Genomic DNA, 13,474 nt, shown 5'->3' on the forward strand with positions numbered 1-13,474 from the left:
GCTCAGGGGGAACAGCTTAGGCAGAGGCCCTGCAGCTGAGGAGGGGCATTTGCAGCTGAGGAGGGGCGTTTGCTTCGGAGGGTCGCCTTTTCCCTTTCCTTTCTTGCAGTCCAGGGACACGCGTAACACTCAGTGACAACGTCTTTTTGGGTTTCTTTAGAAGTTCAAACCGAGGACGGCCGCATAGTGACCGCACACAAAGGACTCAGGCCCCAACACTGCCAGCCTCCGCCCAAGTGTTTGTGCCCGTGCCGCCTCCTCCTCCCCCCCTGTACCCGCCTCCTCCCCACGCACTTCCTCTTCCACCGGGGGTACCTCCTCCACCACAGTTTCCTCCTCAGTTTCCACCGGGGCAGCCTCCGCCTGCCGGGTACACGGTCCCCCCTCCGGGATACCCCCCGGCTCCAGCAAACATATCAACACCTTGGGTACCAACACCTGTGCCAACGGCTCACTCAAATGCCATCCCAACGACACAACCACCTCCTCTCTCTAGGGAGGAGTTTTACAGAGAGCAACGGAGGCTTAAAGAGGAGTAAGTATAAGGCTGCGAATGAAGTTCCGTTATATTTCATTCTTCCGTTTCAGTAGAATGTTGGACTGCCGTGAGAAAAAATGACATATAACGTGAGATTTCAAATGTTGATGTTCACTACCGATCAAAATAACCCAGAAAACTGTGCTGCTAACAAAACACCTCTAGGAATCCCGTCCTGGTTTGTTTGTTTTTTTGTTTGTTTTTTTGGTGATCCAGTAGCATGTTTGTTTCTCGTTTGCATGCGGTGCCCTCGTTGGAGCTGGTGCGGTTTTTCTTAATGCCTTTTATAACCGTGTCCTGTGGCACTGTATCACATCGCGATCCCTTTATTGTTTTGGCAGGGAAAAGAAAAAGTCGAAACTTGATGAGTTTACAAACGATTTTGCTAAAGAGCTGATGGAATACAAAAAAATCCAGGAGCGCAGGCGATCTTATTCCCGGTAATTGTGGGTGGGGGATTGTGTTTTTGTGATCGCTGTATCCATTAGCCGGGTGGTGGGATCTGCAGTTTTGCATGTGGAATATTCCAGAGGCATCCCGTGCCCCTTTTCTAGGGAGGGGAAAAGCCGCAGGGCCTAAAATGTGGAAGCATGGCTCTCTGTGGGAGTAGGCAGCATGCAGTTGGATGCCCTCAGAGCATCGGCTGGGGTGATGCATTCCTAGGCGCTGCACATAGCGTGGGGCTGACGTAGGATCTGGGGCTGCAGGGGGCCAAGTGCAGCTGGGAGGAGCGCGGGGTCTCGATCCATTGTCCAAGTTCTGACCGACTTGAGGGACTGAATAGTGGGTTTTTTTAAAAAAGATTGGTTTCCAAGCTTTCTGGGAGTGCTCATTGGTTCTAAAGCAAAAGCTAGTGACTGACCGCAGTCAAAAGATCTGCCCAGCTTAGCTCAGTGCCTGTGCTTTTCCTGTAGTCACTTGGATCTCTTCTGAAAGTTTTTGAGTCCCAAAAGCCATTTGTGATCTACACTGATGGGATCTGTGCTGGCAGCGACAGACCAAGAAAGGGATCTTGGGGGGGGGGGGTGGATAGCTCAATGAAGATGTCAACCCAGTGTGTGGCTGCTGTAAAAAAGGCAAATTCTATGCTGGCCATAATTAGAGGAGGAATAGAAAATAAAACTGCTGATATCATACTGCCCTTGTACAAATCTGTGGTGAGACCACACTTGGAAGACTGTACAGTTCTGGTCACCACACCTAAAAAAGGATATTACAGAGCTTGAGAAGGTGCAGAAAAGAGCAACCAAAATGATTAAAGGACTAGAGCAACTGTCCTATGGGGAGCGGTTAAGACGCTTAGGGCTGTTTAGCTTGGAAAGAAGGCGGCTGAGGGGAGACAAGCCCTGACCTGGATGGCCCAGGCTAGCCTGATCTCATCAGATCTCAGAAGCTAAGCAGGGTCAGCCCGGTTAGTATTTGGATGGGAGACCACCAAGGAATACCAGGGTTGCTGTGCAGAGGAGGGCACTGGCAAACCACCTCTAATAGTCTCTTGCCATGAAAACCCCAAAAGGGGTCGCCATAAGTCGGCTGTGACTTGAAGGCACTTTACACACACACACAAGGGGAGACATGATAGAGGTCTATAAAATTATGCATGGTTTGGAGAGAGTGGACCGGGAGACGTTTTTCTCCCTCTCCCATAATACTAGATCGCGAGGGCATCTGTTGAAGCTGGAGGGTGAGAGATTCAAAACAGATAAAAGCAAGTATTTTTTCACACAACACATAATTCAATTGTGGAACTCCCTGCCACAGGATGTGGTGATGGCTGCCAACTTGGAAGGCTTTAAGAAGGGAGTGGACACGTTCATGGAAGAAAGGGGGTATTCATGGCTACTAGTTAAAATAGATACTAGCCATGATGCATCCCTCTTCTCTCCAGGATCAGAGGAGCAGGCCTTTTATCTTAGCTGCTGGGGAACACAGACAGGATGCTGCTGCTGCAGCCATCTTGTTTGTGGGCTTCCTAGAGGCACCTGGTTGGCCACTGTGTGGACAGACTGCTGGACTTGATGGACCTTGGTCTGATCCAGCAGGGCCTTTATGTTCTTATGTTACCATTTGGGGAGGAGAGAGGGGTTGCTCTGGCCATCTTAAATTATAAAGGGGAGTTGAATTTCCCTCTGAGCTTGCACCCACCCCAGTGGGGATGCCCCAGGGAGGGTTTGTATCGTATTTTCCAGCTTGGGCCACGAGAGCTTTTAAGATAGGAACAGAATGCTTCGTCCCTTTGCCTTCCCATTCCCTTGAGTGTAAAAGTGAAGCAGCTGCAGATACATGTGTCTTGTAAGTCTTGTTTTCTCCCTTTGTTTTTTAAGCTCCAAATCGCCGTACAGCGCCTCTTCGTATTCAAGAAGTTCCTACACGTACTCCAAGTCCCGCTCCGGCTCGTCCCGCTCAAGGTCGTACTCCCGGTCGTTCAGCCGCTCCCACTCGCGCTCTTACTCACGGTCGCCGCCATACCCACGGAGGGGCAGGGGGAAAAGCCGGAATTACCGGTCCCGGTCCCGATCCCACGGGTATCCCCGGTCCAGGTCCAGGTCGCCCCCCTACCGGAGGTACCGCTCGCGCTCAAGATCTCCCGTTTACAGGGGCCAGTCCCCAAATAAGCGCCCTGTTCCTCAGGGGGAAGGGGAACGGGAGTTCTTCAACCGATATCGGGAAGTCCCGGCCTATGATGTGAAAGCCTTCTATGGGAGGTCTGTGGACCTGAGGGGGGAGCCTTTTGAAAAGGACCGATTCCGTGAGTGGGAGAACTACAGGGAATGGTGTGAGAAATACTACAAGGGCTTTCCGGCTGGAGCCCAGCCCAGGCCTCTGCTGAACAGAGAGAACTTCTCGCCGGAGCGCTTTGGCCCACCAGGACCTCGCAGAGAGAATTCTCCTTATATTCGGGGGCGTAGAGATGAGTATCTGGGAGGACTAGGCCATCGGAATCGTGGCATGGGCCCTAGCTACTCTGAAAAGCTGCCGGGGCGAGAGGGCCACGGTATGAAAGACATGGCCAAGCTGAAAGATAAGGAGGTGGAAAATGCCCCAGGAGATGGGAAAGGAAATAGACATAAGAAGCACCGGAGGAGAAGGAAGGGAGAAGAGGGCGAAGGCCTGCTCCCCACTGCTGACCTCTCAGAAGGCTCACGGAAGTCCAGGGACCCTGCTGCGGGGGAAGACAGCAAGCCTGAGCCCCTCTTCATGCTCCCGAGCAGGGACGATGCCACTCCCGTCCGGGACGAGCCCATGGAAGCGGATTCTGTGGCTTTCAAACCCGTGTCTGACAAGGAGAGGAAGGAAAAGCCAAAGGCCAGAGCCGAGAAGACCAAGCGCAAAGTAGAAAGCACAGCCGCTCCCAAGAAAGACGTTGCAGCAAAACCCACGAAAGCCGGCCAAGAGAAATCGGAGGCAGATCGCGAGAAATCTCCGCGGGCCGAGTTTCAGGGCAAAAAGGCAAAGGAGGAGTTACCCAAGGCCGAGAGCAGCAAATCGTCCTCTCAGAAGGATGAGAAGCCCCTTCTGGGCACCCCACGGAAAGCTCACCTCCGAGCCACGAAAGAACACCCGGAAACCAGGCCGGCCAAGGAAGAGAAAGCCAAGAAGGAGCACCCCAAGGAAATCAAAGCGGAGAAGCAGCCGCCGAGCAAGGAGGAGAAGTCCAAGAAACCGCCGGACAGAAGCAGAGCTGTGGAGCCAAAGACCGAGAAGAGGAAAAGGAAGGTTGAGGAGAAAGCAGAGAAGGAGCCGGAAGCTGCCACAGCAGCAAAACCTCCCAAGCAAGACATAGTGGAGCCGAAACTCTCCCCCAAGGGCCAAGCGGAGCCTGAGGGCGAGAAGGCGGCCAGGAGCCCTGAAAAGGAGAAGGCGGCTTTGCCGGCAGTGCCGGCAAAGAAGATCAAGCTGAACCGAGAAACTGGCAAGAAGATTGGCAGCGCTGAGAATGTGCCCCCTCCCAAAGACCCCCCTGCAGAGAAGCCTGAGCCCACCAGCAGCAAAGGGAAGGCCGAGAAGACCAAAGGAAAGCTGAGGAGGAAAATGGTGGCCGGGGACGGACCCACCTCCACGCTGGTCGACTACCCCAGGTACTGTGGGGAGCCTGGTGGGCGGCGGAGCGTTTCTGCTCAGGGCGTGGTGAGCACACACACACTCCCGGCCTTTTGTGTGTGGTGGGGCTGGATCCCCAATCCTCTGGACCAGCAAGTGTTGCCCTGAGCAGAACTCCACTCCTACATAGTCCAGACGGTGCAGGTGGATTTTTACCAGCCTGCCCTTCCTTGCGAGGGGAAGGTTGTCTTTTATTGACGTGCACGAGGTCCTCTGGAGGGAGGGCACATGGTTTGCATGCAAAGGGTGGATCCTGGGAAGGCCGAGGCTGCTTGTGCTCCCGCCTTCCATTTCCTCAGCAGCCTGTGACAACCCACCCACCCCCCGGCAGACAAAAGCTGCTGCTGGAGAGGTGGGGAATCTTCATGGACAAAATGCCCTGGGGGAGTGGGCTGGGAACAGTGGAACAGGCTTCCTCGGGAGGTTGTGAGCTCTCCTTCCTTGGAGGTTTTTAAGAAGAGGCTAGGTGGCCATCTGTCAGCAATGCTGATTCTATGACCGTAGGCAGATGATGAGAGGGAGGGCTTGGCTGTCTTCTGGGCATGGAGTAGGGGTCACAGGGGGTGTGAGGGGGGGAGGTAGTTGTGAATTTCCTGCATTGTGCAGGGGTTGGGCTAGATGACCCTGGTGGTCCCTTCCAGTTCTATGATTCTATTCTAAGAGGGAGAAGGTGGCAAAATTCCCCTCCCTCCTGCCGTGGCACTTCTGCTGTCTGCCAAGAGGAAGAGGTGCCGTTGCCCTTCTCCCGTGCCCTGTGGTATTTTCTCCATCCGGCTCCCCCTCCCATCTGCTAGCATCAGCTTTTGGGGAAAGGAGGGTGGGGAAGATGGGTGAGTGTGTCGGATCAAACCCAGCCTGTCCCAGAGTCAGTCCTGGAGCACCTCTGCTTCGCGGCCCTGGGGTCAAAGACCTCCTGCCGTCCAGGAGGGAGAACCCCTGGCAAGGAGCACGAGCTTTCCGTCCACTGACGATGTTCAGTGCTGCTTCTCCTCTCCACCCCACCCCTCCCGTGGATATTGGGGACTCCCATGAGAATTTCCCATGAGACTTGAATCTGGAAAACAACAGTCTAAAGCGCGTGAATGAAATTGTGTTCTGAAAACATTTGATTAACTTCTTTCAGTTTCTCCAGTACACAGTAAACTATAATGTCCTTGAGTTCATTCACTAATCCAGAATCACAAAGAAAACTTCCTACAGTAATATTTACACTATAGGCAGAACCCTGGCTGCCGTTGCTGTTTAGGAATTATAAAAGAATTACGGGTAAAGTTATTTCTTCTCTGTATTGAAGACAGATTTATTAGATACCATCATAATCTTCTCATTAAAACACAAATATTTTTAGTCAGAGATGTGTATTCTTTTAGACCTGAAGATGCTCCATTACGGTTATCTGCGAGTTGGGGAGGGCTCTCTGCCTGAGCGGGGCGGCTCCTTGACCCTTGTCTTCTGCTTCCTTCCTCAGCACCAGCTCAGCCGGAGGCAGCCCCGTGCGGAAGTCGGAAGAGAAGCCCGACACCAAGCGGACCGTCATTAAGACGATGGAGGAATATAATAATGACATCACAGCCCCCGCCGAGGACGTCATCATCATGATCCAGGTGCCCCAGTCCAAGTGGGACAAAGACGAGTTTGATTCAGAGGAGGAAGAGGAGGAGGCGGTGAAGTCGGCCCAGGTTCCTTCCACAGTTGGGAAGCCCACGAGCGTCGTCAAGACCGTCAGCACGAAGCCTCCTGTCAAACTCAACGAGAAGGACCCCGAGCCTGTGGAGAAAAACCAGAGAGCCTCCAAAGAACCCGGCCAGGAGAGTACCCTGCCGGACTCCAAAAGCTCCAAAAATACATTATCGAACGAGAAAGGGAAAGCGAGGGACCGGGACAATTCTGCCTCCGACAGAGACTCTTCCGAGAAAAAGAAGAGCGGGACCCAGCCGGAGAAGGAGCGTCCCGAGCAAGGGACTGTGAAGAGCAGCTCCTCATCTCATTCTTCCAAAGAGAGCAGGTCTTCGGAAAAGCACGACTCCGCTCACGGATCTTCTGCCAGGGACTTCACGCCTACCTGGGACAAGAAGCCTGACTACGACAGCAGCAGAGACCATCCGGGCTCGAAGCGAAGAGAGGAGAGGGGCGAGATCTCCCGGAAGAAAGCCTCCCCTCCCCGAAGTCGGGAGCCGGCCTCTTCCGGGCAGAAGAACAAGCCAAGGGATGAGCGACCAGACCAGGCCAAAAAGGGAGCCGGGGACTCCCGTCGGAGCAGCTACAGTCCTCCGAGGGACCGGAGGCAAAGCGATCACAAGGCCGCCTACGAGTCAAAGCGTCCAGCGGAACACCGCAAATCCCCTGAGAGAGGCTCCGGCAAAGAGAGAGAGAAGCGGCCGTCGTCGGAGACCCGGAGCAATAAAGAGAAGGTGGCGGGGAGCAAGCCTGCGCACAGGCGAGGCTCCCCAGAGAGCAGAGATCCCGGGGCCGCGCCCAATGAGAAGAGCGCCTCCAAACCAAAGCCTCAGCCGAGCCACTCCACCCGGCTGTCTTCTGACCCGACGAGAGAAACGGACGAGGCTGCCTTTGTCCCGGACTACAACGAAAGTGACAGCGACAGCAACGCGTCTGCCAAAGAGGACGACCTCCCCGGGAGAAGCGCGGGCGATGGGAAGGAGAAGACCGCCGACAAATCTCACGAGCCTGCGGCAGTGGCGGCGCCCTCCGCCCCGCCCGGCGGGAGCCGCCAGAGCAGCCCCAGTGCCAGCCACAGCCAGAGCCCCTCGGGGAGCCAGGGCCGCAGCAGTAGCGCCAGCTCCGCCGACAGCCAGGACAGCAAGAAGAAGCGGAAGAAGAAGGACAAGAAGAAGCACAAGAAACACAAGAAGCACAAGAAGCACAAGAAGCACGCCGGCCCCGAGGCTGAGGTGGAGAAGGGCCAGAAACACAAACACAAGAAGAAGAAGTCCAAGAAGAGCAAAGACAAGGAGAAGGAGAAGGAGAGGGAGGACCAAAAAGCCAAGCCTGCTGCCGTGAGCCTCTGAGGGGGGGCCCCCCCAGAGCCCTGTAAATAACGCGCCCCCCTGGGTGGGGCCCGGGCTGCACTTACCGATTGCTGCTGGAGTGGATTTTTACATCCGAGCTTTATAAAGAGAACATTTTGTACAGACTCGTGACTTGTGACCATGTCATCAGGGAAGGGGGCGGGGAGGGGGTCTTGTGGGGGGAGGGCTTTGTTTGATTTGATTGTTTTGGTTTTTTTTTTTTTTTTGGCTGGGGCATCTTACTTTTGACCACCGTTAAGTTAGTTTGGGTGGAGTTTACTGTACTGTGAAGACTTTCACATTAAATTTTTTAAAATTTGCCTGTCAGGAAAAAAAAAAGGAGACGGCTGGTATCGGGTTCTGGAATGCCAGCCCAGAGGACTTGCAGAATGCATTTCAGCCCCTGTTCTGTTACTTTTGGATTACAATAAAAAGAAACACCAATTTTCAATAAACTGCCATCCATGTGAGAGATTTTCAGCACCGGCGAGCCCAGGGCAGGCGATGGCGGATCGAAGGGGCAAGATCGCATTGAGTGGGGCGGCCGTTTCTGTGGGAAAACTCTGGTGGGCTCGGAAAGGCGGCCTGATGCAAAGCAAACAGCCCCATCCCGTTGTTCTCCAGCATTGGGGGGGTGGTAGGATCCTCCCGGGGGGGTATGACTAGGTCAAATGCCCCCTGGTAGTGAAGCCTTTTGGATGGATGGGGGGGGGGCAGTTTGGGAACGGCTGTGGCTTTGTACTTTTATGCCCTGTCATGGTGCCCCTGTGAATCGTTCATGTCCTTGCTCGGGCCTTTGAAAACTTGGTGGAGCCTCATAACTACTGATCGAAAGCTTCTGCTGTCTGACCCTCAGAAGGTGGGAGGAGGCGGAAGAGCAGCTGCCCAAACTCTGCCTCCATCGGCTGGGGCAGCCGATTGACCGCCTGGCCAGAAAGGGCTGCTGCGCAAAAGGGAAAGCCCGGGAGATTCAAAAGGCAAGCAGATCCAGTCCACAGGTGGGCCTCTCCCATCATTCAGCCCCATGTCCTATGGGTGAGTAGAAGAATCACTCTTGGGGGTCAGGTCTGCATCCCTGTTTCCTCTCTCCTGAACCTTAAGGGGCAATTAAGAGAAGCAAAACATCTTGCAGGCCAAAGAAAAATGCATGTGTTATGTGTAATGTGAAAATAACCTTCAAGTATATCTGCAGGTGGAAAAACATGTTTTTTCCCCTGTGACTTTTGTGGAGGTTGAATTTGTAAATTCCAGAATGGGGAAAAATACTGGGGGTGGGTTTGCCTAGGGTTGCTAAGTAGCCAGTGTGTGGTGGTTTGGAGAGGTGGACTCTGGTCTGGAGAACCGGGTTCCTCCCCATGAGCGGCTGAGGCTAATCTGGTGAACCGGGTTGGTTTCCCCACTCCACAAGAAGTCAGCTGGGTGACCTTGGGCTAGTCACAGCTCTCTTTGAGCTCTCTCAGCCCTACCTCCCTCACAGGGTGTGAGGGAACGGCTGGGCTGGGGAAATTTAGCCGCTCCCCCCCCCCAAATTCTGCCTGCCCTCGTGCTAGGGTTGCCAGCTCTGGGTTGGGAAATACTTGGAGATTTTGGGAGTGGAGGGCGGGGTTTGGAGAGGGGAAGGACTTCAATGCTATAGAGTCCAATGGCCAAAGCGCCCATTTTTCTCCAGGTGAACTGATCCCTATCGGCTGGAGATCAGTTGTAATAGAGGGAGATCTCCAACCACCACCTGGAGGTTGGCAACCCTACCTCGTGCTTCCCCGGGAAGGGGAGGGCCAATCCCAGGCTGCGGGTGCAAAACCTGGGTGACGTCTTTCCAAGGCCACCGACCTGGCCGCGGCACCTCCGAGCCCCCCCCCAGCGACCCCCTTCCTCCGACCCCCCCCTTCACGTGGCCACTTGGCCAGAGGGTGGACGCAGAGAGGCCCGGGCCACTTCCCCTGCCTGGTCTAGAATTTCCCCGGGGATCCTGGACGGACAGCTGAGCCTATGGGGGTCACGTGGTCTCTCCGCTGCAGTGCTTCAATGTGGCCGCGCGAGGGCAGCACCCTCCCCTCCACGGCTCAGGCGCCTGCGCAGTGGATTAATTGGCTCCCCGGCTGGGCCGCGCAGTTCCTCGATGGCGCCACAAGGCGGCGGCATCTCCTGCCCGGGATTTCTTTTTCTTTTCTTTTTTCTGAGCTCTGAGCAGCCGAGGCTGTTCGTGCGCGCGCACAACCAGTTTCCATGGCAACGGTGCGCGGACTTTCCCCTGCCAATCTGGAGCGGGGACCGGAAGTCGGGGTTGCAGCCCTTTTCCTTGCCTCTTTGGCCAAGAAGTCCCCTTGGGAGAATAGGCAGTCGGTGCTGCTGTCGGCAGGGACCGGAAGTCGGGGTTGCAGCCCTTTTCCTTGCCTCTTTGGCCAAGAAGTCCCCTTGGGAGAATAAGCAGTCGGTGCTGCTGTCGGCAGGGACCGGAAGTCGGGGTTGCAGCCCTTTTCCTTGCCTCTTTGGCCAAGAAGTCCCCTTGGGAGAATAAGCAGTCGGTGCTGCTGTCGGCAGGGACCGGAAGTCGGGGTTGCAGCCCTTTTCCTTGCCTCTTTGGCCAAGAAGTCCCCTTGGGAGAATAAGCAGTCGGTGCTGCTGTCGGCAGGGACCGGAAGTCGGGGTTGCAGCCCTTTTCCTTGCCTCTTTGGCCAAGAAGTCCCCTTGGGAGAATAAGCAGTCGGTGCTGCTGTCGGCAGGGACCGGAAGTCGGGGTTGCAGCCCTTTTCCTTGCCTCTTTGGCCAAGAAGTCCCCTTGGGAGAATAGGCAGTCGGTGCTGCTGTCGGCAGGGACCGGAAGTCGGGGTTGCAGCCCTTTTCCTTCCTCTTTGGCCAAGAAGTCCCCTTGGGAGAATAAGCAGTCGGTGCTGCTGTCGGCAGGGACCGGAAGTCGGGGTTGCAGCCCTTTTCCTTGCCTCTTTGGCCAAGAAGTCCCCTTGGGAGAATAAGCAGTCGGTGCTGCTGTCGGCAGGGACCGGAAGTCGGGGTTGCAGCCCTTTTCCTTGCCTCTTTGGCCAAGAAGTCCCCTTGGGAGAATAGGCAGTCGGTGCTGCTGTCGGCAGGGACCGGAAGTCGGGGTTGCAGCCCTTTTCCTTCCTCTTTGGCCAAGAAGTCCCCTTGGGAGAATAAGCAGTCGGTGCTGCTGTCGGCAGGGACCGGAAGTCGGGGTTGCAGCCCTTTTCCTTGCCTCTTTGGCCAAGAAGTCCCCTTGGGAGAATAAGCAGTCGGTGCTGCTGTCGGCAGGGACCGGAAGTCGGGGTTGCAGCCCTTTTCCTTCCTCTTTGGCCAAGAAGTCCCCTTGGGAGAATAAGCAGTCGGTGCTGCTGTCAGCAGGGACCGGAAGTCGGGGTTGCAGCCCTTTTCCTTGCCTCTTTGGCCAAGAAGTCCCCTTGGGAGAATAAGCAGTCGGTGCTGCTGTCAGCAGGGACCGGAAGTCGGGGTTGCAGCCCTTTTCCTTCCTCTTTGGCCAAGAAGTCCCCTTGGGAGAATAAGCAGTCGGTGCTGCTGTCGGCAGGGACCGGAAGTCGGGGTTGCAGCCCTTTTCCTTCCTCTTTGCTTATTCTCCCAAGGAGACTTCTTGGCCAAAGAGGAAGGAAAAGGGCTGCAACCCCGACTTCCGGTCCCTGCCGACAGCAGCACCGACTGCTTATTCTCCCAAGGGGACTTCTTGGCCAGTCGGTGCTGCTGTCGGCAGGGACCGGAAGTCGGGGTTGCAGCCCTTTTCCTTGCCTCTTTGGCACAGCAGTGCCTCTGAGAGCTCCCAGGGGACATTCATGGCCAAAGAGGCAAGGGAAAAGGCTGCAACCCCGACTTCCCTGCCTCTGAGTGGCGTCCTGGGCTAAGACAGGGAAAGAAGATGCTGCCATTTGGTGGTGAAATGAAGAAACTGCCATGGCTAAGGGCAGGAGATGCGGCCTTGAGTTTTTGCGGGTAGAGCCAACTTCCAAACAGGCAGTTAAGTCTAGTAGTCCCCATCTGAAAAACAAAGAGTCCTGGGGGCACTTTATAAACTGGCACAGGTGGTGGGGGCCTTCTCGAGGGGGTGGGGGCTTGCTCTGGTCACCGGCTGAACCACCAGTTCTGGCTGGAACCAGGGGCCCATCAAAGCATCTGGTTCAAAGAGATGCCCACAGCAGGTGGGGTGTGTGTGCCTCCACATTCTCCATGTTCCCCACCACCACCAAAGACTCTTCCCCCTAGATGCTGATGCTGGTCTCCCCAGAGAGTTCCCCAGAGTTTCAAAAAGGGAGGGAATCACTCCAGGAAATGCCCTCCCCCGCCCCCCTTGGGGTCCCCAGCACAGCCGGCAGCTGCGATGTCTTGCTAAGGGTGGCCCCAGGCCTGGCAGTGGGTGCCGGGGCAGGCAGTTTCCCATCGGTGGGGGCACAGAAGGTACCCAAAGAACATCACCCAAACAGCATCCCATCCCATCCCAGGGCTCCCTTAGGAGGAGCAGACACCCAAAGCAAGTCTGTAGCGGAGGTTCTTCACAGGGGAGCAGCCTTTTTTCTGGAGGAGACCTTGCTTTGAGCTAAATGACAAACCCAAACTGAAGTGCAAGATACGTTTATTGAGAACAGAGGTCTTGTTTCAACCGGCTCCCAACACCGATTTCAGGTTGCCACCTGCCACACCCCCTTGTGGGGGGGTTACAGCCCATTCCTTTCAACATCTCACAGATGTGGTCTCTCCTCCCACTCTGGCCAGGTTCACAGGGCTACCCTGCCTCAATGCCGAGTGCAGGACTTGTGGCAAAATTCTGGCTGGTATCCTATCAAGTGACAAGTGTTTGTGTGTGGGGGGGGGGTTACTGGAAACCTTTCCCCCCACCTTGGGGAATTCTGAACCTCTTTCCCTGCAGTGCTGTTTCCTACAGGTCAGACATGACCTTCTCCTGCCTGCACTCCCAGTCTGATGCAGGTAGAAGCTCAACCCCCCCCACAACCCCAACCTCTTCCTTTAAGAGGACCTCAAAGGGCCAAGCAGCCCCACCTGCCCCACCCCTTTGGACTTGGAAGGACATATATCAAGGGGGCAGCTGCTCTCAATCCAAGACAAAATGGCTACGGCATCGGGACGCCATTGGTATTTGAACACCACTACTCCCACGCATGGGGCTGGGGGGGGGTCCAGGCTCCAAGCCTTTCCCGGACCCTTCGTAGCTTCCCCGAGGGCGGTCCGGGGGTGACAGCAGGAGGAGGCAAGACCAAACACCCAGCCTCCTCATCCCGGGCTTCTTTGGGAGGGGGGCCCACCAACGTCTTAAGGCCCACCCCAAACCCTCACGGCCACTTCGCCTGAGCTCATCTAAAAGAGATTATATACATAACGTTTTGGGTGCAACAGGGAACAAGGGGGACTCATCCATGCTGGCCGTGCATACAGGGGTAGTTTAAAGCGCACAGAAACCTTTAAAAATAAGCGGCCCAGCCAGTGGGTTCTAGCCCTTTTCCAAAGGGGATGAGAGCTGGAAGGATCTGTACAGCTGAACAGTCTCTACAGCCCCAAGAAGCGCTATTTTGGTTGTTTCCTGGGGGAAGCCAATGAGCATTTGCACGCTCAAGGTATCGGGTGTGTTCATTCAAGGTGGTTGTCCGAGAAGCTTTCACTACAAAGCGACAAAGACTCACTTCCCCCCACCCCCCCAAAAAAACCCTTGGAGTTGTTGAAAGCAGGACCACCCACACACAAAGTTATACAGCCAAGGACTGCACCACAAGGGACCACATCAGAAGGGTTTGTTCCAAGCCACACAGGTGTTGGGCTTTCTTGCAAAGAAAGAAAC

The 13,474-nt window shown here is 55.3% G+C and overlaps 1 protein-coding gene across 1 annotated transcript in view; it reads left to right on the forward strand.

Annotated features, from left to right (window-relative positions):
- Window positions 1-7,665, forward strand: part of RBBP6 (RB binding protein 6, ubiquitin ligase) — a 30,586-nt gene extending 22,921 nt beyond the window's left edge. The window contains exons 14-17 of the mRNA XM_056866473.1: window positions 161-535; window positions 880-978; window positions 2,863-4,617; window positions 6,108-7,665. Of these exons, the coding sequence (XP_056722451.1) occupies window positions 161-535; window positions 880-978; window positions 2,863-4,617; window positions 6,108-7,665 (3,787 nt within the window). The remainder of the gene's footprint in view (window positions 1-160; window positions 536-879; window positions 979-2,862; window positions 4,618-6,107) is intronic.
- The last annotated feature ends 5,809 nt before the right edge of the window (window positions 7,666-13,474 follow it).

This window comes from Euleptes europaea, chromosome 21, assembly GCF_029931775.1.
Source record: "Euleptes europaea isolate rEulEur1 chromosome 21, rEulEur1.hap1, whole genome shotgun sequence".
NCBI classification, from domain to species: Eukaryota; Metazoa; Chordata; class Lepidosauria; order Squamata; family Sphaerodactylidae; genus Euleptes; species Euleptes europaea.